The sequence below is a fragment of the Alexandromys fortis genome, unplaced genomic scaffold, assembly GCF_014885135.2.
Source record: "Alexandromys fortis isolate MF-2015 unplaced genomic scaffold, M_Fortis_MF-2015_v1.1 scaffold_52, whole genome shotgun sequence".
Lineage (NCBI taxonomy): Eukaryota > Metazoa > Chordata > Mammalia > Rodentia > Cricetidae > Alexandromys > Alexandromys fortis.
Window position 1 is genome coordinate 3,397,986 of NW_026067929.1, and position 23,089 is coordinate 3,421,074.

General features: G+C 41.8%; 3 protein-coding genes across 3 annotated transcripts in view; all 3 read right to left on the reverse strand.

Moving 5' to 3' along the window:
- The window catches only part of LOC126503227 (zinc finger protein 58-like), a 9,147-nt gene extending 4,525 nt beyond the window's left edge, over positions 1 to 4,622 (reverse strand). The window contains 4 exon segments of the mRNA XM_050144776.1: positions 52 to 178; positions 2,060 to 2,183; positions 2,553 to 2,790; positions 4,509 to 4,622. Of these exon segments, the coding sequence (XP_050000733.1) occupies positions 52 to 178; positions 2,060 to 2,089 (157 nt within the window). The 5' untranslated portion in view covers positions 2,090 to 2,183; positions 2,553 to 2,790; positions 4,509 to 4,622.
- Positions 1 to 23,089, reverse strand: part of LOC126503272 (zinc finger protein 58-like) — a 104,056-nt gene that overhangs the window by 71,932 nt on the left and 9,035 nt on the right. The window lies entirely within an intron of this gene.
- On the reverse strand, positions 6,662 to 21,504 carry LOC126503270 (zinc finger protein 58-like). The gene is made up of 4 exons (XM_050144830.1): positions 21,381 to 21,504; positions 18,115 to 18,241; positions 16,755 to 16,850; positions 6,662 to 11,494 (listed from the first exon to the last, which is right to left on the reverse strand). The coding sequence occupies exons 1-4, from the start codon at positions 21,384 to 21,386 to the stop codon at positions 9,798 to 9,800; spliced, it is 1,926 nt and encodes a 641-aa protein (XP_050000787.1). The 5' UTR covers positions 21,387 to 21,504; the 3' UTR covers positions 6,662 to 9,797.

Sequence of the window (23,089 nt, forward strand, 5' to 3'; positions counted from 1 at the left end):
AAGCTACAAGTTGATGGTGAAATAAGAAGTCACTATAGAGGAGATGCTCACCCAGGAATTCAAGGTGGCTGTAATTCTCCAGCATCACATCCCTGTACAGATTCCACTGAGCAGGGTCCAGACACTCCCTCTCTTCTGGAGAGAACTCGATGGCCACATCTGAGAAGGACAGCATTTCCTGAAATAAAGATCAGCAAATGATACCACACATTAATTTAATTAAAACCATAAATAATTTAAATGACAAGAGGCATTGGGCTGAATAGAACTTGAAACTAGCTAGGACCAATTTGCAAAGAGAGAAATAATTGAAAAAATTCCTACCAAGACTGCCCTGTAGCCAAGTCTAGGGGCATTTTCTGAACTAGGGATTCCTGAGACAGCCCTGCAGACTGTGGTGGTGCCTGCACTGGGCACGCAGTTCTACACGGCACAGGAAAGCCGTCTCGGGGAGTCAGTCAGCGGTGTTCTTCTGTGGCCTGTTCTCCACCTCACGCCTCAGGTTCCTGCCTTGAATTCTCCCAGTGATGGACTGTCACCTGGAATTGGAGTCTAAATAACCCTTTCTTCTCCAAGCTGTCTCTCATCACGGGCTTTAGCACAATAGGAACCCTCAGACAGGCAGCACGGATTTGTCCAGGATGAAAGAGAGCTAGAAATGTTCTTACACAGGTAGTAATATCCTCAGACATGCCTGACGTGGTCACATGAGCTCACGCTGAACATCGGTAGTGAAGACAAGGTAAAGGAGCCGGTAAACCCAGGTAGACACAATGCATTTCAGAAAGACATGTAAAATGAATGCAGCCACAGAAAATGCATTCAGTGCCATGTGCCACTACACACCACACACGTATGCATTCCTCACAGGAGAAAGTCACGGTGAGGGAGAAGGGATTTCTCAACAGCTCATGCGCACAATCATGACAGTGACATGGAATGAAAATACAGAGTCTGCTGCAGCAGCTCTGGCTGTGCTGTGGGCTCAGGATTTCTGCAGAGTTCAGTAATGATGCAGATGACAGGGACACGGGACATGAGAAGAGCAGGCCAGGGGAAGCACTCACAGAGTAAATATCATTTAAGTATCCGGTCATATGGGAAAACAGGCAAGAATAGGACTGACAACACTATTTGAGAATTTAAAACAGAGCAGACATCTCTGGATCTTAACGTCATTTTCCCTTTCTACCTTTTCTCTGCTACTGATGAAGAGGGTTGCGGTATTCCTAAAGCATTTCCTAACACAAAGCATTATAAGGCACAGAAGTTGGAAATGTAATTTTTTTTTCCCCATTTACCTGTGATATCAGGAAGCAAATACTGGACTTCCTTTTTGTGGTCCATTGGCTTACCTATGTAAAGAGGTTTTCTATCTGCTTGTTTTGCACATACAACACTTGTGCATAAGTGTGCTGTAGCTGAAAAATATAATTTCTAATGGTATTTTCACATTTCGAATCTTTTTACTTTTAGAGTTTATGCTTTTTGTGTATTTTGAGTAACATACCAGAATGAGCTATGAAAATAGCCACACATCATTTTCCCCTTTTATCAATACAAGAAATATCAACAATTTATGTCATTCTAATAATTTCATGGTTAAGCTTTGGATTCTCAGTTATGGTATGTTCACCCCTCAAACACTTCCTTCCAGGCTTCTGGAATGTACCCTACATAAGGGACATCCAGCATTTGGGAAACTGTCATGGGGCTTCTCCCTCCCACCACGCTGTCCCAGAACACTCAGTCTTCAGGAAGCGCAGTTAACATTTTTATTTGGGTTGTCAACAGCTCCCAAATAATGACACAGAGACTTCTCTTTAATCATGGAAGCTTGTCCCACTACCTCTTCTAACTTAATTCAATCTGTTCCTAGTCATCTGCATTTCCCCTTGGGGCTTTACCTGTATTTCACTCTGTACGTCCTGCTTTCCTGCCTCCTCTGTGTCTGCCTCCACGAGTCCTCCTCTTCCTTACTCTTTCTGCATGGAAGTCCCGCTTATCCCTCCCACCCAGGTGTTGGTCATTTAGCTATGAGATGAATCAGGCGCCTTACCCGCAGACAAGGTAAACAGATGCAGCACATCTTTCCACAGTGAAACCAATATTCCACAAGCAAACGGAAACCTCTTTCCATATGTAAGATGATAACCCACAAAAGGACATCCAGTATTTGCTTCCTGATATCACTGGGAAATGGAAAAAAACCATTACATTTCCCAACTTCTGTGCCTTATAATGCTTTGTGTTTGACAAATCTCTATTGTATGAGTTTCAATTAATTACGTTTAACATATTGATGAGATCATGTGCCATTTACCTCTATCTTCCTGACATAACTACCAGTTTCACCAATATTGTCACAATTGGCAAGAGTGTAATTTTTCTGTGAAAACTTATTAAATTGAAATTTGTCATTTTCCCCTCTATCTCCTCACTGCAGTTTCTCTCATGTACCCCAACAATCTAACTCAGATACATTGTTCATTCTTCTCTAATTAACATTGTTACACACAGCACATACCTGTACATATCTACACTGTACATACCTACTATATAAAGGGTCTAGTCTTGTGTTTGACCCCTGTTCAGATCTTTTGCAAGGTCTCTCTGTGGTCTCTGGCACAATCAGGTAGATGGATCGGCAGGAACTGAATGTCCTCACCCAGCACCTCTGCTCCAGAGTTTCCCAGAGATGACGTGTCTAACCCAGCACGGTCCATGCATGAGCTGTAAACACAAGTAACTCCTTCCCTCACGCTGACATTGAAATACAGTGAAAAAAGCCTGGGAGAAAAGACACAGGACTGTCAGCAAGGAGAATGGGACTCAAGCTGGAAGAGCAGGAATTCAACACTACCAGTTTCCATTATGGGTTAGGTATGGCATTACCCATGGGGAGGACAGCGCAGGAAGTGGTTTTGTTCTGGCTCACTGTAAGAAGCCTCTGCTCCCAGTGGAACCTCTGCTGTAAGGACAGGGAAGACATCCCAGATGCAGCTGCAAAGACCCAGGAATGAAATCACAGCAGCCGCATCAGTCAAGAAGTGCAGAATGGAAATGAAGAAATAATGGAGTCTCAGATTAGATAGGAAAGGAACAAACTGGAAGAAACCAGAAAAAAAAAAGAAGAAGAAAGCCGCATCAGGCCATGAGAGTAACACAGATTAATATGCAAGAATGAACAATCGCTGCATATTAGGAGAACAATTCAAACAAGGCAAAGAGAACTCTTCCCTCAGAGTAAATGCAGGCACCAAAATTAAAATCTTCAACAAGAACTTGTTAGGGATAAAATTTAAATTGCATATGGAGTCAGTCAGCAGAAATTAAGCACACATAAATCTATGAAGTGTCGACTGCATAGATTTGTCAAGGTGTTCACTGTAAGGAACGGGAAAAACACCATAGAAACGATTTATCACATTAATCTTGAAATGCTCCCCGTCACAGACTTGAGTAAAATAGGATGGCCTTGAGTTTGCTATGAGGCAGGGGAGGACCGGAGAGCCCTGCCTCCCCCTCACAAACGCAGAGATGACAGGGGTGTGCCTCAGAGGAGACTGACATTTCTTTTCTATCACAGGTCTGGTTACTAAAATCCCAGGAATACACACAGGTCTGGGAGTTCTCCTCACCTGCGGACCTGACACAAAAGTCTGGCACTGTAACACAAGGCCATGAGAGCTGTTCACCTGTTCCTAGGGACCCTGCTTCTGGACCAGCTCAACAAGCTCAAGGCCACATCAAGACATTGACACAACCATTGTGGGCCAAGCAGACATCCTGTCGTTTTTACAGTTAGTCCGCCCTACATTAGGGACAGAGGAACTTTCAAAGCTTTAAGAAAACAAGATGAGGCCTGGAGTCAGCATCTCCATTTCCTTCTTCCTGCAGAGGGCACTCTGTGTGTGGGCTGTATGTGTGTTCTCTCCACCCTAGTCAAAGCTTTCTATAGCAGAAGAAGACCTGTCTGTTTTTTTCCAGAATTTCCCATACGTGACCTGTGATTTTTCCTTTCTTAATTCTTTAACTGTCAAAGAAAATCAACTCAATCAAGATGTCAAGACCGTTACACTAGGCCGGCTAACAAAGTAAAAGACCGACCAGAAACCCAGTTTGCTTTAAAGATACTGAGAAATCCGACATCATCCACATGAGAATGGGTCAGCTAGTGAGGTCGGCTTCCCCACCAAAGCTGCTCAGGGGCTCCCAGCTCCCCCTCAGGAGCAGGTAGTCAGCTGACCATCCTTAGCTTGCAACCCTGGACCCAGCACTGTCATCTACTCCGCGCTCCCGGGCTGCTCTCCTGTCCCAGAAGCCCAAGGCGGACTCGGGCTGCACGCAGCGTCCTAAAGAAACCATCACTCAGGGCACAGTCCCTGTCGCCCTCATCCCAGTCATTTGAGCACAGCACCGACAAGGCTGCTTCTCCCTGAGCTTCTTCAGCCAGCCCGGGTCCGCTCCCTCCAAGACGGCCCCGCTGCCCTGCACCCTGGACCAACCTCCATGTCAGAGACGCAACGGGAATACACAGCAGGCGGGACTCTCGCACAACTTTGGGGCACGCGTACAAGTAGAGACCTAGAGTGTGGGGTTTCCTGGAAGGCAGTCTGTGATGTCGCAGTTGCGGGGACTACATTTCCCAGAAATCTGCACGAAAGATAAATGACCCATAGGAAGAATGAAATTATAAACAAAAGATTACGTTGGGTAGTAGTGGGAGGGGGGGGATGAGGAAGCAGAAATTAAAAATACAGCATGTGGGGAGGGGCTCATTAAGGAATCTGGAGAAATTTTCGTAAGGCAAAATCGCAATCACATCACAGGCTATTGTAAGACAAACTGCAGACATCATGGGTCATAAACTCACAACAGGTTGAAACACTTTTAGCAAGGTACATTAGGCTTAGGAAACAGAACCTTGTTCTTGTAAGGTAAGGAGACTTACTAACAATGTCTAAAAGTGTGATCTGACCAACAGTGTATAAAATGTGGTTTCCTAGCAACAATGTGACTACTGTTGGGTTCCAGATCAGCTGTGGAGAGTCGGTCTGGTGCTCACCTCCAGATCTACAGCAAGACATGTATAAACGTGAGTCAAGACTTTGACAGAAATATTGGGCTCACAGGTCACTTCTGGTCCATATGTTCTGATTTCAGTCTTACCATGACATTAAAAATCACGTTGAGCTGTGTGGTGGCGGCGTATGCCTTTAATCCCAGCACTTGGGAGGCAGAGGCAGGAGGGTGTCTGTGAGTTCGAGGACAGCCTCATCTACAACAGCTAGTTCCAGGACAGGCTCCAAAGCTACAGAGAAACCCTGTCTCAAAAACTATCCACTACCCACCGCACCCCCCCCCCAAAAAAAGAAAGAAAGAAATCACATTGAATTTTGTAGAAGCCCCTTTTCAGCATCTAATGGGATGATCATGTGGGATTTTTCTTTCAGTTTATTTATATTGTAGATTACATTGACAAATTCTCCTATGTTGAACCATCCCTGCATCTCTGGGATAAAGCCTGTTTGATCACGCTGGATGATTTTTTTGTGTCTGTTCTTGGATTCTGTTTGCCAGTGGTTAATTCAGTATTTCTGCATCAGTGTTCATGAGGGAAATTGGACTGTAATTCTCTTTGTTAGTAGAGTTTTTTTCGTGGCTCAGGTATTAGGGTAACTGTATACCCATAAAAAGAATTTGGCAATGTTCCTTCTGATTCTATTATTTGGAACAATATGTGTGATATACATATTAGCTTTTCTTTAAAATTCTCATAGAATTCTGTGGTTAAACTATCTGGCTCTGGGCTTTTTTTTTAATAATTGGAAAACTTTTGATGAAAGTTTTGCTTTCCTTAGGGGTTACAGGTCTATTTAAATTGTTTATCTGGTATTGATTTAATTTTGGCATGTTGTACCTGTTTGGCTGGGGACTTCAGCTTAGCCCCCTGGCATCCATTTTGAAATGTTAGGTGGAAAGTTCCTTTTTAAAGCTCTCTCCTCTGGGAGTTGCCTCAGTCCAAACTCCACCACTGAGAAAGACCAACAGTGATCTCTCCCCAGGAAGAGACAAGACCACTCCCACAGGCTATTTAAACTGCCCCTCAGAGAATGAACACGTGTCATTCCCTCCCCAGTGGTCATTTTGGTTCTCTTTCCCTCTCTGTGTTTTCTCAGGGGTCACCAGGAGTGCCAGCAGCCATCAAAACTGGGTTTCTTTTAATTTGGTTTGATTTGGTCTGATTGGCTTATTGCATCCGCAACGAGGCTTGTCAGTCAGTCAAAGAAAAGACTTAACAGCACACACACACACACACACACACATATATTAACATTATGCACGAGGGTGTCACTTGACCTATATTCTTATAAGGTCATGTCATTGTCTGATTTGTTTAAAGACAAATTATTTCCTTAGTCATATATAAGAGACTAGTATATCAAAAATGGTCATATGACAATCATTCCTCTTCAATTTGTAATATAACTTATTAGTTTTGGGGGAAGTCCATGTGTTTGTTAACTTGTTCTGACTTCCAGGTTCTCAGAGTGGCACTCGAGGACTCTCTCAGTTGTCCTGGTCACTGTTCTCTTTTTCTGTACTTCTGTCCTGCTGTCTCCATGGCCGTCTGCATGCTGCTCAGCTTCTGACCGCTGCACGCCCCCCTTTCTTCCTTATCCTCTTCTCTAGCCTAGACTTCTCCTCCTATTTATTCTCTGTGCTTGTCAGCCCTGCCCATTGCTCTCCCGCCTAGCTATCGGCCATTCAGCTTTTATAAAACCAATCAGGTGCCTCAAACAGGCAGCAGAAACAAATGTTTACCAAACAAATGCATTGTAAACAAAGGCAGCAGCCGCAAATGTAACACTTTATTTGTTTTACGCAGTTCAAATAATCTTGCACAGCATAAACAAATGTAAGACACCTTTGCCTAGTTAAAACAATATTCAACAACACTGTACTTTTCAGGTATTGTTAATTTTCACATTTGAATGTTTTGCCTTCAAAATAATAGGGTTTTAAATTAAAGAGAGACAAATAAGAAATTTGAGATTATGAACCTCTGCTATACTATTTACTCCTGAGCGTGTCTGTCTCTGGTATACTATCTACTCCTGAGCGTGTGAGCCTTTGCTACACTATCTACTCCTGAGAGTGTGAGCATTTGCTGTATTATTTATTCCTGAGCTTGTGAGTCTCTGCTATACTATCTACTCCTGAGAGTGTGTCTCTGTTATACTTCACACTTAAGTTGACTACTTGAGAAGCTTCCACTTAGACCACAGCTCTGAAATATCCATTCTCTTTTAGAACAAATGTATATCCATTAAGGCCATTTCCATTCATAAGGAAACCTCCCTCTGTGTTGTGAGGAAATCGATACGTAGGTCTGCAGAGACTCCAAGCAGGAAGAAAACACTGTTTCACACACACCCTGAGCAAACCTGATGTTTTTATAGGGGCATTGCTGACCACATCTTAGACATTTTTGTAAAAACTGAACCTTTTCACATAGCAGCCTTTCTCTGTTATTAACTGTGATGGAAGTTCAAGCTGGAAGCACATTCCTCTGTGTTTTCTCTAATGTGCAGAGGACATTTACATGTTAATAAACAGTTTTTTTTTAAACAAAACTCAATGGTAGAAAATGTGTGATGTGTTGTAACTTTCTACCCACCAAGTTCATTTGACTGCTACACTCCTTTCCTTGTGTAATAATGATGAATAACCAGGAGCAAAGGCGGCTGTGATCACTGTGGATGTAGGAGGGAGGGGGGGTGGAGAAGCTGCCCTTCTGCTTTCCTCTGTTGTGCTCATGACAAAGCCTAGGGGAAGATACGAGGTGAGTCTGGCCACATCTCATCTCTGCAAAGCCATCCCTGTCTCTTCCCTGAGGTTACACTGATGCAGAGCTCCTTAGTCCTCAGCACCTCAGTCCTTCTGGGAGTCCACTCACTTTCTCCCTCAGGATGCCTTCCCAGTAGGATGCTGACCCTCTGGAAATGACAGCCAGATTCAGGCACTGTAATCACTGCTAATACCGGTCAAGTTTGGACATGTCCCAAAACAGCAATCTTTAAAATGATATTTATTTTGGGGAAATTTAACACATGGATATTACGTTTGACTCAAATATCCACATTCCTTCACCTATTACTTCTTACCCTTGCAAACACTTTACGCTCACAACTCGGTGGGCTTTTTCTTTGTTATTTATTTATTTATTATTATTAGTGTTTCCTCAGTGTTTAGGGGTGTAGGAGAGTTGACTGGAACCTGGAAGGTAACTGGATTGACTGTCTTCCTCAACAGCCATCAATTGCCAGTAGGTCCTTGATACAGGTGAGACAGTGAGGGTCTTATGCACCCATGTTTGTTGTATGGTGTGATTCAGCTTACATAAGTGTTATCCACGTAGTCATAGCCACAGGGTGCTCATGCATTAATTGGTATTAACATTTCTAGCAATGTTTCACTGTTCTAGAAATGTCTCAACATTTCTACTGCTGCAGGGCACACATCTACTGTACCTGGCTCTGACATTCTTTCCAACTCTTCTCCATGACTTTTGGCTTTAGATGTGTGCAAGGGAACTCACTTACGATGTGTGATGCAGGTGTCATCTTTGGATTAGGGCCCTCCACAGAGGAATAGTCTTCACACTTTGATCATTTTGCATCTGTGTAGCCTTCTCCATCTACCACACAATTAATACATTCTGGTGAAGGATGAGAGGTGACTGACTGTGGGTATAAAGTTGAGAATTTGGGTTCATTTAGTTCCAATCCACTTATTAAAACACCAATATTAAATTCTCCTTCGGGCTTATCACTGATCCAAGCACAAGTATATCACAAATTTAACATCCCATCAGTTACCTACTGTGCAAAGGGCTCTGAATCCAATCAGAAAATGATTGGTCACTCCACACCTTTCCTACATTATTGCTCTATGGGCACTAATTTTGGGTAAACAATGGACAAAGCTATGGCATGGTAAAAGTTTCACTAATCTTTTATAGTTACAGAAGAGAGAGACTCATTAATAAAGACAAGTTTCAAACACACTGATTAAACAAACTGTTGGGGGTTACAGCAATGAGAAGTCTCTACTGTTCTCTGATGACATTAATAGCATTTGTGCTGTTGTAAGTCACATGTTGATATTGACATCCAAAATAACTACATTACTATTCTCCATTAGGTATTTATTTCAGGTGAATAATATCTGATTTCTTGGCAAAGATTTTGTGATGCTTCACACACTCATGTGTAATTGGAGACTGTTCTTATGTTTCCTGGCTGTCCAGACCTGATTAATCACATAGAAACGACATTAATTACAACACTGTTTGGCTAATTAGCTCAGGCTTCTTATTAAGTAACTGTTACATCTTAAATTAACCCATTTCTATTCATCTGTAGATTGCCATGAGGCTGTGGCTTAGCAGTAGGTTCTGGCATCTGTCTCCTTCGGCAGCTACATGACATCTCTCTGGAACTTCCTATATCTATAACTGTTTGGATTACTTGCATGGTTTTACTCTGCTAAGCCATTGGTTGACACAGCTTCTTTATTAACCAATGGTATTAAACATATTCACAGCATACAGAGGGGAATCATACATCATTCATGATGTTTGCAGTCAGAATGAATCATCTGATTCATTTGAAGGTTTGAAGAAGTAAACTTTTAAAGACATTTGTTGGATTTCTCTCTTGCATTAACTATATCATGTGTTGAATAAGTATATTAAGATTCATAAAGTTTTTGCCACATTCCCCACAACTTTAGGAATTCTTTTCAGAATGAATTTTTGCTTTTTTATGTCGTCTAAAGGATGAAGAAGAGGAAAAGCACCTGCCACAGTCTTCACACTTGTAGGGTTTCTCTCCAGTATGAACTCTCTCGTGTGTCCTAAAAGACGAGTAACAATTAAAAGCTTTGTGACATACTTCACACTTGAAGGGTTTCTCTCCAGTATGAACTCTCTTGTGTGTCTTAAGGGATGAGTGATAATGAAAGGCTTTGTGACATTCTTCACACTTGTAGGGTTTCTCTCCAGTGTGAACTCTCATGTGTCTACTAAAGGATGAGTGACAACGAAAGGCTTTGTGACATTCTTCACACTTGTACGGTTTCTCTCCAGTATGAAGTCTTTTGTGTCTCCTAAGGGATGAAGGACAACGAAAAGGTTTGTGACATTCTTCACACTTGTAGGGTTTCTCTCCAGTGTGAACTCTCTTGTGTCTACTAAGGGATGAGGGACAACGAAAGCCTTTGTGACATTCTTCACACTTGAAGGGTTTCTCTCCAGTGTGAACTGTTTGATGACCCTGAAGATCCCTAGAACAGGAAGACCATTTGCCACAATGCACACTAGTATAAGGACTCTTTGCTGAATGGATTATTTGATGTTGTTTAAGGGATAAAGAAGAGCTAAACCTTCTACCACAGTCCTCACACTTGTAAGGATTGTCTTCACGGTGAATTGTTTGATGTCGCCGAAGGGATGAAGATAAGTGGAAACATCTGCCACACTCGTCACACTTGTATGCTTTCTCTCCAGTATGAATTGTCTGATGATCTTGAAGGTATGTTAAATAGGAGAATGTTTTGCCACACTCTGCACACTTAAAGGGACTGTCTTCAGAATGAATTGCTTTATGTCGCCGAAGGGATAAGGAGAAGTAAAAACATTTGCCACACTCTTCACACTTGTATGATTTCTTTCCAGAATGAATTGTCTGATGTTCTTGAAGGAATTTAAAACTAGAAAGAGTTTTGCCACACTCTGCACACTTGTAGGGATTATCTTCAGAATGAATTGCTTTATGTCGCCGAAGGGATGATGGGAAGTAAAAACATTTGCCACACTTCTCACACTTGTATGATTTCTTTCCAGAATGAACTGTCTGATGTTCTTGAAGGAATGTAAAGCGGGAAAGAGTTTTGCTACTCTTTGCACATTTATAGGGACTGTCTTCAGAATGAACTGCTTGATGTCGCCGAAAGGATGAAGGGAAGGAAAAACATTTGCCACACTCTTCACACTTGTATGCTTTCTTTCCCGTATGTCTTGCTTGATGCTGTCTAAGGAATAAAAATGAGAAAAAGCACCTGCCACATTCTTTGCACTTGTATGGGCTCTCTTTAACATGAATTATTTTATGTTGCTTCAGCATTGAAAGATAGTAAAATGATCTGCCGCAGTCTCCACACTTGTAGGTTTTTTCATCAGTATGATCTTTCTGGTGTATAAAAAGTGATGAGCGAGTATTGAAGGCCTTGTGACAGTCTTTACACGTGTAGGGTTTTTCTCCAGTGTGAAGTCTCTGGTGAATGAAAAGTGCTTTAGAAGAACTAAGGCCCTTACCACATTTTTCACACTTGTAGGGTTTCTCCTTTGTACAAATTCTATGACATTGAATCTGTAGTGAGTTACAATCAATGTCCTTGTAACTGCTGTGATTTTTGGATTTTGTTCCTGTTCAGCAAAGATTGAGATACGAACAAAGGTTAGGAAATATTCTTCATACTTATGATACTTATCTTTTTAAAAGAAAAAATTTATTCATATATATTGAAGCATCAGTGAAAAAAATACAGTCATTTCAAAACCTATAGAATAGAATGATAAATAAGAATAAATGGTAAAATATTGTAAGTAGAAATGATTGATACTTCTACTTAAATAAGGAAATATCCAAATAGAACATAGACATGATGACATATAATTCAAAGTTAATTAGCTAAGTAAGTTGCAAGGACATTTTACTAACAGAAATAAACCCATTAAATGAGTAGAGATTTTATATTGCAGGATTCCCATGAAATAAGAAAGTAGCTGAGTCTGAGAAAGACAAAGTTAATTTTGACTTTGTGAATTTGAGACAGAATCTAATATAAATGTTTTATCCTTCACATATAGTTTTACTTTGGGAGTACAAAGGATGGGCTGTACAAGTAGACAGTCTACAAAAAGATGAAATTTATAGTTCAAATTCAGGACACTATTTTACGTTTTATTTGAATGACATGAAAATATATACCTGAAACATTGTGTCATGACAAAACAAAACAAAAAAAGAAGAAAATACTTCAGGTTCTCCTGTCTATCATGTAAATTTTGATTAGAGAATATATTTGTCAATAAAGAGATGACAGAATTACTTATTTCCTTTTTTTGTTTGTTTGCTTTGAAGACAAGGTTTTTTTTTTTTTTTTTTTTTTTTTTTTTTTTTTTGTAGATCTTGTTTTCTGAGAATTCACGTTCAAGACAAGGCTAGCCTCAAACATAATATAGGATGGAGCAAAAACTTTCTACCCTCCATTATCCAGTCCTCTGTACCTGTCATCAGAGTGAAGCCTCAAGTAAGAAACTGAAAGAAATTCAGTTTTAACTTTTTTTTTTCTTAAAATGGAATATTAAAACTATATGTACTCAAAGTAACTGGTTATGGGGCCAGGAGTGGTGACACACACCTTTAATCCCAGCACTCAGCAGGAGAGGCAGAAAGATCTTTTTGAGTTTGGTGCCAGCCTGGTCTACAAAGCCAGCTCCAGGACTGCTGGGGCTACAGAGAAACTCTGTCTTGAAAAGCAAAATAAAAAAAAATCAAAACAAAACAAAAACATAGAAATCTGGTTATTGAAATTGGATTCTTCAGTGCTTGAGGAGAAAGTAAAGCTAAACTCCACCGGCACGGCAGGACACACCCAGGGTAGATGAGGACACTAGGATGGGACACAGACTTAATGGATTAATGGTGTTCCAGCTTCAACAGATGATAAGGATACATAGAGAATAGGAGTGTTCATTGTTTGCTGCTCCTTTCTCCCTCAAGTCTGTAATCCAGATCAGTAAATCCCATTCCTTATCTGCTGGAAAGATGGGGATGGGGATGGATTCTCTCACACTGAGGAGGATCTTAGGTTCTAAACCGCATTCTAAGAATTGTCAAGAAATGGAGACACTCTTTGCAATTTCTTTGTACTCCATGCCTCCCAATCTGATAGTTGAGGATACCAAGGGGAACCTTATATCTATTCCTACCACCCCCTGGTATGGGAATTCCATGCTAGGTCAAATGGCCATGCCCTGTCCTCTGGCTTTGCAATTCTTCCTCTTAACAAAGCTTGCCCCAGAGTTGCGATGTCAGTACATGATTCTGTAAGGAGTCCTCAGCAAAGTGGTAGACATATATGACAAAGAATCTGTCACAGGGTCAGTCAGCACAGCAGGCTGAACTCTGGCCACTCAGTTAAACGAAGTTGTATCTGCCACCCGTGGACCCACCACATCAGGTGATACAACACAGCCTGAGGAGAGGTGAGGTGGACTGTGAAAGCTCACCCAGGGCAGCCATCCTGAGTCACCTGCCAGAGCATCTGGACCAGCTCCTCTGCTGTGCAATATCTTTCTTACTCTCATTGTTAATAAAAGCTGATTGACTGATGGTTAGACAAGATTTTCTGGGCAGAAGAAGGGAGAGTGAGAGGAGTCACCAGCTGTCAGAGCCCAGCTTGGACAAGTATACTACTTACTAGGGTAGGGGCACAGGAATTAGAAAATAAGTGAAGGGAATGAAGATATGAGTGAAAATAATAAAACAGAAACAGGATCATACTGGGAAGGAGTTCCAGTGAATACTGAAATCACCCTGCACTTAATCTTCCATACACTTTTATTCCCCAATACCACAGGGGGAAGAAGACAAAAGACTGCTTTAACATGATACACAGGGCCAAAAGAATAGTCATTTATTTCATTACTTTGAGACATCAAGACTTTAGCATTCTTTTGTTTAGGCAGAAAAATCACCCAAGACCAAGAATCCTGAAGGCAGTTACTCACAGGTCAAATCTCTTATTTCAAAAAAAGAATGCTTCAATATCCTGAACATTGATCAGGTTGGAGTATGTCTACCTATATGGACCACCTTAATATCAAAAACACCGAGTAACCACACCCTAGGTCAGGAAGTTTAGCCACACTTTTCTCAACAACTTTGAACAAGTTAAAACTCTCTGACCTTCAGACAAGGTAGAAACAGGCTCCCATTTTTGGGGCCTCCACAGCTAGCAGACACACAGAGAGAAAAAAGATGAACATACTGTGTTGAAAGAAGAAACTGCCGTGTGACAGAGGGAAGATGAGAAATATGGGTTCATTTAAAAGAAACACCTACCTCAAAATGAATCTAAGCTATTGGCTGAGCATTCACAATTAACGAAAAGTCTTCATTTTGCTTACTTGGGAAAGGCTGTTGGGACAGAAAATTCTACCTACAAATGCATTCAAACTTGGTGCACCATGACCGCAAAAGACACGAGGAAGCCCAAAAGTTTCTCAATTAACAAAAGTGGAGTCAAATGCATCTTCCTTGTCTTGTGTCTCTCTCATGTGGGCTGCAGTACAGAGAGAGACACATCTCCTGGTGGCTGACTACAGAGGTGAGCCACCAGCTTGGGCTCCACCACTGCAGTGGGTGGCAGGTTTGGGGTTTTGCTCATGTGAGCAGAAAAGGGTACAGATCCCCAGGAAAGACAGATCCAGATGGTTAAAAAAAATGTAAAAGGGTACAGTATGTTTAAAAATGTATAAAGCCTTATGAGAGAAAAGAAAATTGGTATAGACAGTCAGAAAAATATATACATACTTATAAAGTATAATGTAAAAGTTCTTAAAAAGGGAATAAGGTAATATGAAAGAAAAAAGGCACATATAGAAGGGATACACACAGTGTGTCTGGATTCTATATGTTATTTGTTGTCTGTAGATTTTCTTTTTTTTTTTTTTTTTTTTTTNTTTGGTTTTTCGAGACAGGGTTTCTCTGTGGCTTTGGAGCCTGTCCTGGAACTAGCTCTGTAGACCAGGCTGGTCTCGAACTCATAGAGATCCGCCTGCCTCAGCCTCCCGAGTGCTGGGATTAAAGGCGTGCGCCACCATCGCCCGGCTCTGTAGATTTTCTGACTGCTACTGAAGGAATGAGAGCTGCTGAGACTTATTGGATTGTAGAAACTGCTGAATGAAACCAACCTATATTTTTTAGCATGTCTTGACTTTAAAAGGAAAAAAGAAGTATGTTACTTTGGGAGATAAATTATGCTTTTATTTACACAGGAAATTAGAGGCTGTTTTTTATTACTTATCCTTTTACTATGTTAAAGTTAAAACCATCTTTTTTAACTAGATAAAAAGGGGGAAATGCTGTGGAATGATCTTTCTGTACACTGTGAAGATGTGTTGCTTTTATTGTTAATAAAAAGCGGATTGGTTTATGGCTAGGTAGGATTTTCAGGGCAGTCCAAATTATGGCATAAGAAAGTCAGATTTAGATGAGTGACAAGGATTCTAAGAAGCAAGAGATAAACATACCGTGTGAACAAAAGATCCTGCTATGCGGCAGAGTGTAAACAAGACATATGGGTGTATCTAAAGTGTAAGACCTCATTCGTACTAAGCCTGAGCTGTTGGTCAAACATTTATAATTAATATTGTCTCTATGTGCTTATTTTGGAATGTCTGGCAGCACAGAGCTGATGGAAAACTGCCTAAACTCATAAGCCCTGATCCCATTAAAAGCCTAGAAGTTAATGAAAATATACACTGAAGACATTAGAGAATCATCAGGAGGCCTCGAGAAGAAGAGATCACAGATCTTTTCACCCAATCGGACTCATGATAACATTAGCCATAATGCTTCCTATACTTCTAGCCACAGTGGATACCCTGACTGCATCTGAAATAAAACATTTTACTAGTACTGATGTATCTGGAAACAAGAGATTGACACATATAAATTTATAATTTCTTTAACAAGTTGTTACTATATATATATATGTGTATATATATGTATATATATATATATATATCCAAATACCACTCCATGTTCATGATAAATAGATTAACTTGAAAAAGAAAACCGGAAAACATATGGAGCCTTACAACTCACTAATAGGCCTAAATCTACTGTCATGAAAGAGAGCACACAAACACCAAATCCATAACTCATTTGATGGGTGTCCTTGAATAAACAGGGTAAGGCCTTACAGGTTATCCTGTCCTACTCTTTCTATGTCTAATGGTCAGGACCTGCTGAAGTAGCTGAGGGTAAAAGTGTTGAAAAAAAACAAACAGCCTTTGTTAAACTAGTGTACTTAGTGGCCTAGTAAATCCCCTTTATACGATATGCAAATGCTTTGACTCTTCCCTAAGATCAGTGGGGAATGCACTGCCCAAAGTGCATCTGGTTTGTCTGAGTTTTATCCAATGCTTCCAACCCCCAAATTCTCCTGACCATCAGAACTGACACCATTGAGCCTCTTTCTCTGCCTGACTCTCTGTGATGGAATTGTGGGTTTGCCTTTATTAACCCACTATGGTTGCTTTTGTGTAGAGATCTTTCTGTCATGAGTCTGCTCTCAACATCTCTAAATAAATGACTCTCGGTCGTAGCAGGACTGAGTTCTATTTCCATGAGTCTTACATTACAATGGAGACTCAACAAAAAGGAAAACCTTGGAGATCACTGTAAACAGAAGCACAGCTTGTTATTGGGGAAATCCAAGGAGACTTAAACCCTCATAAACCTCTGAGACATGTACTCTGACAACAAAGACCTGAATGAGAGACCTAAAGAATGATTCCCATGGTATCATGTTTCAAGGCACATGGGAAAGCCTCACTTTCTATTGGATCTCAGGATCTCAGCTCTGCCCCTGAACCCCTCATTCCTACACACCTGGGTGCACGGTGGCTGCTGCTTGTCTCTCCCCATCTGAAGGCTCTGGTCTTTGCTCCAGAAATGTCACCAGGTGTGGCTTAGGGACAGCAAGACCTGTTCATAGAAAAAGAGAAGAAGTTTATGTGTTCTTTTACTCAGAATTGACATGTCCCTGTCTGTACATGAGTTGTAAGGACAGAGATGAGGTGACAAATGATTGCAGACAATCAGTTCCTTAAGTGTTTTCAGACAGGATCACTACAACACATGAAGGAGCCAGATGATGGTGGCTCACGCCTTTAATTCCAACACTCAAGAGATAGCGGCAGGAAAATCTCTGTGAGTTCAAGGCCAGCCTGGTCTACAAGAGTTATTTCCAGGACAGGCTCCAAAACTGGAGAGAAACTCTGTCTCTAAAAATTAAAAAAAAAATACAAAAGAAAAGAAAAAAAAAACCTAACTTCATAAAGGAATTTACATCAGATTCTGAGTTTCATTTCAATGGAAAAAAACAGTACAACTGAATTGTAAAACACTTCAAGTAAAAAGTGTGCTCCATGTCTCCTGCCACCAAATTTTTAAAAGTCCCACTATATTGAAGAAAACATACATCCAACAGAGTCAAACACATCGGGAAGCAAACAGTAAAATGATTCATTTTTTTAAGTCATTATTTATTTTAACTTTTCCTATACATTGGTGTTTTTCCTCCATGTATGTCTGTGTGAGGCTGATTTGTTAATCTAATTAATCTTTATCAATAAAAAAATCAGGAGTGAGATATCGGCTAAGAAAATGAAAGATCAGAGAAGTGCCTACCTCTTCCATCCTACCATCCAAAAGGGCAGAGATCCCGTCTCAGCCCAGCTTTCCACATCCTGTTCCCCTCTCTACAGTCTTCCATGTCTCTATGGTGGGCTGGTGGCTAGTTCTACCCTCTGACTCCAACCAAGCTTTATTTGTTAGAACACAACACAATCAAAACATCACATAAAATGAGGTTGTCAGACCTTAGGTTTACAAACAATTGTGAGCTGCCATAGGAGTGCCGGTGATGTGGGATTTCCTGCCTGGGCTCACAGGCCAAACAGTGCTGTAATTAACATAGTTTCTTTCTGATTATTCACATCTGGGCAGCAGGAAGGTAAGTGTAGTAGTTTCCTTTTCCTTAAGTTCCTCTAGAAGAGCAGTCAGTGCTCTTAACAACTGAGCCATCGCTTCAGCCCTGAAATGATATGTAATATAACGATGTCCTTAATATTTTTGAAAACGAAGGATATGAAACTGACTGTTGAGATGCTCCCAATAGATACTGTACAGATGGAGTAAGCTACAAGTTGATGGTGAAATAAGAAGTCACTATAGAGGAGATGCTCACCCAGGAATTCAAGGTGGCTGTAATTCTCCAGCATCACATCCCTGTACAGATTCCACTGAGCAGGCTCCAGACATTCCCTCTCTTCTGGAGAGAACTCGATGGCCACATCCCAGAAGGACAACATTTCCTGAAATAAAGATCAGCAAATGATACCACACATGAATTTATTTAAAACCGTAAGAAATTTAAATACCAGGATGCATTATACTTAATAGTTATCCTAACAACTTGAAACTAGCTTGGGCCAATTTGAAAAAGAGAGAAATAATTGAAATTTTTTTCTGCCAAGACTGCCCTGTATCCAAGTCTAGAAGCATTTTCAGAACTAGTGATTCCTATGAGACAGCCCTGCCCGCTATGGTGGTGCCTGCACTGGGCACGCAGTTCTACATGGCACAGGAAAGCCGTCTCGGGGAGTCAGTCAGCAGTGTTCTTCTGTGTGCTGGTATCCAGTTCTTGTCTCAGGTCCCTGTCATTTCTTCCCTCAGTGATGGACTGTTACCTGAAGTTGGAGTCTAAAATAAACCCTTTCTGTTCCAAGCTGTCTTTCATCATGGTCTTTGACCCATGACAGCAATAGAAGCCCTAACACGAGCATCATCATGTGCCTGTGGACACAAGTGTAGATTGTCCAGGATGAAAGAGAGCTATAAATGTTTCTTACATGGGTGAACAATATTCCTCAGGCCTGTCTGAAGTGGTCACATGATCTCACACCGGACTCATTGAAAGACAAGGTAAGCAATCCTATAAGCCCAGTTGGACATGATCCACTTAAGACAGATTAAATGTAAAATGAATGCATCCGCAGAACATGCATGTAATGCCATATGCTATTACACAACATGCACATAGCATTCTTTACAGGGGAAAGTCACAGTGATGGAGAAGGATTTTCTCACACTTGATGTGCGCAATCATGAAAGTGAAGTGTAGTGAAAATACAGAGTCTGGTGCAGCAGCTCTGGCTGTCGTCTGGGATTCAGGATTTCTTTGGAGTTCAGTAGGTCTTCACCTAGCCTTTCCAGACAAACTGACGCCATCCTAAACAAAGGGTCAGGCTATGCTAATGTCGCTCTGCTCCTTCTTTGTAATTTGGGAGGTCGCCTGGGAAAGAGGTGTTGATTCAGTCTGTGCAAAAGAGCAGGCACACAGAGCAGGAAGATAGATAGGAAGACATGACAAAATAGACATAGAAAGTGTGAACATGACACAGTTACCTAGGAAACAGAATGCTAATGAATTGTCCCCTCAGTTTACGTTTTGATATAAAAGCCGTTTGGAGAATAATCACAGGTGATTTTTCCGGATGTGAACTCAGAATTTCCTGAGGGATCCCTGAAAACTCCCTCCGGATAGAGTCATGTGAGTTGTGTCTTTATTCGCACACCTCCCTCTGGTCTGAGAAATAATTTAGTCAGGAGAAAAGTATCTGGTTACAGAAGTCCAAGTGTTGGATTACTGATGTCTTTGGTCACTGGACAAAACAATTGCATCTCCACCATCTCTCTCCTATGATTCTTAATGGTAAACACATATCTATCTTTTATGAGTTTCATTTCATTAATTTAACATGTTGATGAGATCATGTGCTATTTACCTTTGCCTGACATAACTTCCAGTTTCACCAATATTGTCACAACCAGCAAGAGTGCAATCTTTCTGTGAAAAGATATTATTATGATGTCATTTACCCCCCTATCTCCTCACTGCAACTTCTCTCATGTCCCCCAATAATCCGTCTCAGATACTTGGTTTATTTGCCTCTAATTATTATGGTTACACATACAGCACATAAATGTATATGTATGCACATAACTATGTAAATATGAATGATCTACCCTGAAAAGGAATGAATATTTAATGCATATAGTGGGGAATATTCAAAGAAGGCAAAGAGAATTCTTCCTCATAAAGTAAATGCAAACAAACATGCAATCACCAAATGTAAAGTCTTCAACGAAAACATTTTAGGGACAAAGTTTAAGTTACCTGTGGGATGAATCAACAGAAATCAAGCACACATAGTTTGTAAATCAACAAAGTGTTGACTGCAGCGATTTGCCATGGTGCTCACTGTTAGTACATAAAAGGAACCACAGGAAGTATTTATCACATTCATAAAGTATGTTTAAATGTTCTGTCTCAGACTAGGTAGCCTAAGCTGGCCTTGAATTTGCTGTGAAGCAGGGGAGGACCAGAGGGCCCTGCCTCCCCCTCACAAACGCAGAGATGACAGGGATGTGCCTCAGAGGAGACTGACGTTTCTTTTCTATCACAGGTCTGGTTACTAAAATCCCAGGAATACACACGGGTCTGGGAGTTCTCCTCACCTGCTGACCTGACACAAAAGCCTGGCACTGTAACACAGGCCATGAGAGCTTTTCATCTGTTTCTAGGGCTCCTGCTTCTGGACCAGCTCAACAAGCTCAAGGCCAGAAGAAGACATTGACACAACCATTGGGGGCCAAGCAGACATCCTGTCGTTTTTACAGTTAGTTCGCCCTACGTTACAGATGGAGGACCTTTCAAGGCTTTAAGGAAACACAGTCCTCAAGATGAGGCCTAGAGTCAGCTTCTCCAGTTCCTTCTTCCTGCAGAGGGTCCTCTGTGTGTGGGCTGTTTGTATGTTCTCTCCACCCTAGTCACAGCTTTCTATAGCAGCTGGTCCTGGCAGATGTGTCTGCTGTGTTCCAGAATTTCCTACGAGAAATGTTGAGCCTCAGATTTTTCCTTTCCTAATTATTTCACTGGAAGAGAAAAGGAACGCAATGTAAACCTCAAGACTACTAAACTAGGCCGGCTACAACGCACAAAAAAGACCAGAAACGCCGTTTGGTCTAAAGATGCTGAGAAATCCCACAGCATCCACCTGAGAATGGGTCAGATGTGAAGCAGGCTTCCCCACCAAAGCTGCTCAGTGAGCTCCCAGCTCCCCCTCAGGAACAGGCAGTCAGCTGACCATCCTTAGCTTGATCCTGGACCTTGCACGATCGTCTATTCTGTGCTACCAGGCAGCTCCCCTGTCCCAGAAGCCCAAGACGGACTCTGGTAAGAGGCGTCGCCCTAAGAAAACCATCACTCAGGGCATAGTCCCTACCGCCCTCACTCCAGCCCTGACCTGCAACCTCAAGGCATCCTAACCAGTTGAGCACAGCACCTCCAAGGCAGCATCTCCCGCCCTTTCTCCAAGCCAAGGTCCGCCCCCTCCAAGATGGACCTGCACCCCGCACAGAGCCTCAGGCTGCACAGCATCCTGGACCAACCTCCATGTCAGAGAAGCAACAGGAATACACAGCAGGCAGGCAGGACTCTCGCCCAATTCTGGGGAAAGACACAATTTTACAGACCAAAAGCCGGATCGGGATTTCCTGGACTACGTGGTGTCACAGCCGCGGCGACTACATATCCCAGCAGTCTGCGCGAAGGAAATGAGGGGAACACGTTCGGTGATTTCTTGGATACCGCAGTAGATTATGGGAGGAGGCAGCCTAGCTTGCTGGATGTTAGGGTTCAGGATAATTCCCATAAAATACCACTAGAGATATATGCAATCAACAAGAGTGTTGAATTCAGCGTGCATCTGACAAATTGGCTAAGAGGCAACTGTTGTGCCTAAGTCCTGAGACCCCCTAAGAACACCATGGAGCCACACTATTCTGAACGCAAAAGCAAGGTTTCGTTCGCGAGCTAGCAGGGGTCTCCTGTCTCACAGTCTAACACAGCAGACGCAGGGAGGAGGACCCCGTCTAATATTAGTAGGGGTTTTATAGACAAAAACCACAAAGGAGTCCCAAGATTACAGTTTCAAATTACAAAATTTGCTTATCCTATATCACAATTGGCTAAAGGTTAGGGGAAGCTTAGCTGTTATCTTCTGATAGGCTGTCATTGCCTGGGTGGGTTTGTTTTCCCATAGTAATTGATCCCTGGTCACATCCTCAGGACACCTGTTGATCCTTTGTTAACCACATGGGTTGTTTGGAAACTTCTCTGATTGGTCCATTGTTACTCAGTGATAGGGGAGCTTAGGTGGTCAACATCTGTGTAACCACGGGTGGGGATATGGGTAGCAGTCAGGAATTTTTTGTATGTTGGATTTTTTCATTAACTAATACTTCCCCTAGAAGGAGCCTCAAGGCTCCTGGCTTTTCTCGGGGTTTGGAGTGAAGTTTGAAGTCCCAAAGGGTCCCAGCACTAAAATTGATTTTATTTTCTCCAGCCTCCATTTTTCTGGTCTTGCAGAAACGCGGAGAGAACCCTGAAGGCTCCTTTAAAGCAATATTAGGATAATTTTATGGGGGGGAGGTTGGTCTGGGGGTTGATTGGTGGTTTTAAACAGAAAGGTTATGGGTTGGTATAGGACTGGTAGGCACCTCTCATGCTTAGGGATTTTCCAGCCACCGTGGAGAAAGCTGTTTTTAGTTAGCAGAAGCTGCGGGGAGCTTGCTGATTGGTTGCCCCTGAGTTGTAGTCTTTTCAAGAACTGCTTGTTCACTTTCAGTAAAGCCCACACTGAGGAGGCTTTCTGACAGGGCTACTAAGGGCCTTTTATTTTTGTTTGGTTCTCTCACAGGACTTCCATGAAGAGTCAGGATTGTTTTAACCTCCAGATCCAAAGCACAAGATGGGTGATGTGAGTGGAGCCTTTAACAGAAACATTGGGCTTATGGGTCGTTTCTGGTCCAGAGGGAGGAATGTGAGGGTTGTAAACAGTAGAGGGCATTTTGAAGGTAAAGGTCACTATTACTTCATTTAAGTGGAATTTATGGCCACTTGAGGAATCCCAGCTATTTAGCAGGAAGCTAGTCTACAGAACTCAGAACAAGTCATCTCTCACCAGTTTTACACTCTGGGGAGGGGTAAGTCAGAATTGCCAAGCTTATTTTTTAGGAATTTAGAGTGGTTGCCTACCACCAAGTGGAATTTTCCTTAGCCATCACAGAGGATGGAGCGCAAAAGCTGAGTCAGCTCA

What these genes read in the sequence shown, in the direction of transcription:
- LOC126503270 (XM_050144830.1), bottom strand. An exon ending in CAGCCACCTTGAATTCCTGG is followed by an intron (nt 16,851 to 18,114) that starts GTGAGCATCTCC and finishes TTCTATGAACAG; the next exon opens with GTCTTGCTGTCCCTAAGCCA. An exon ending in AGCAGCCACCGTGCACCCAG is followed by an intron (nt 11,495 to 16,754) that starts GTGTGTAGGAAT and finishes TTTGCTGAACAG; the next exon opens with GAACAAAATCCAAAAATCAC.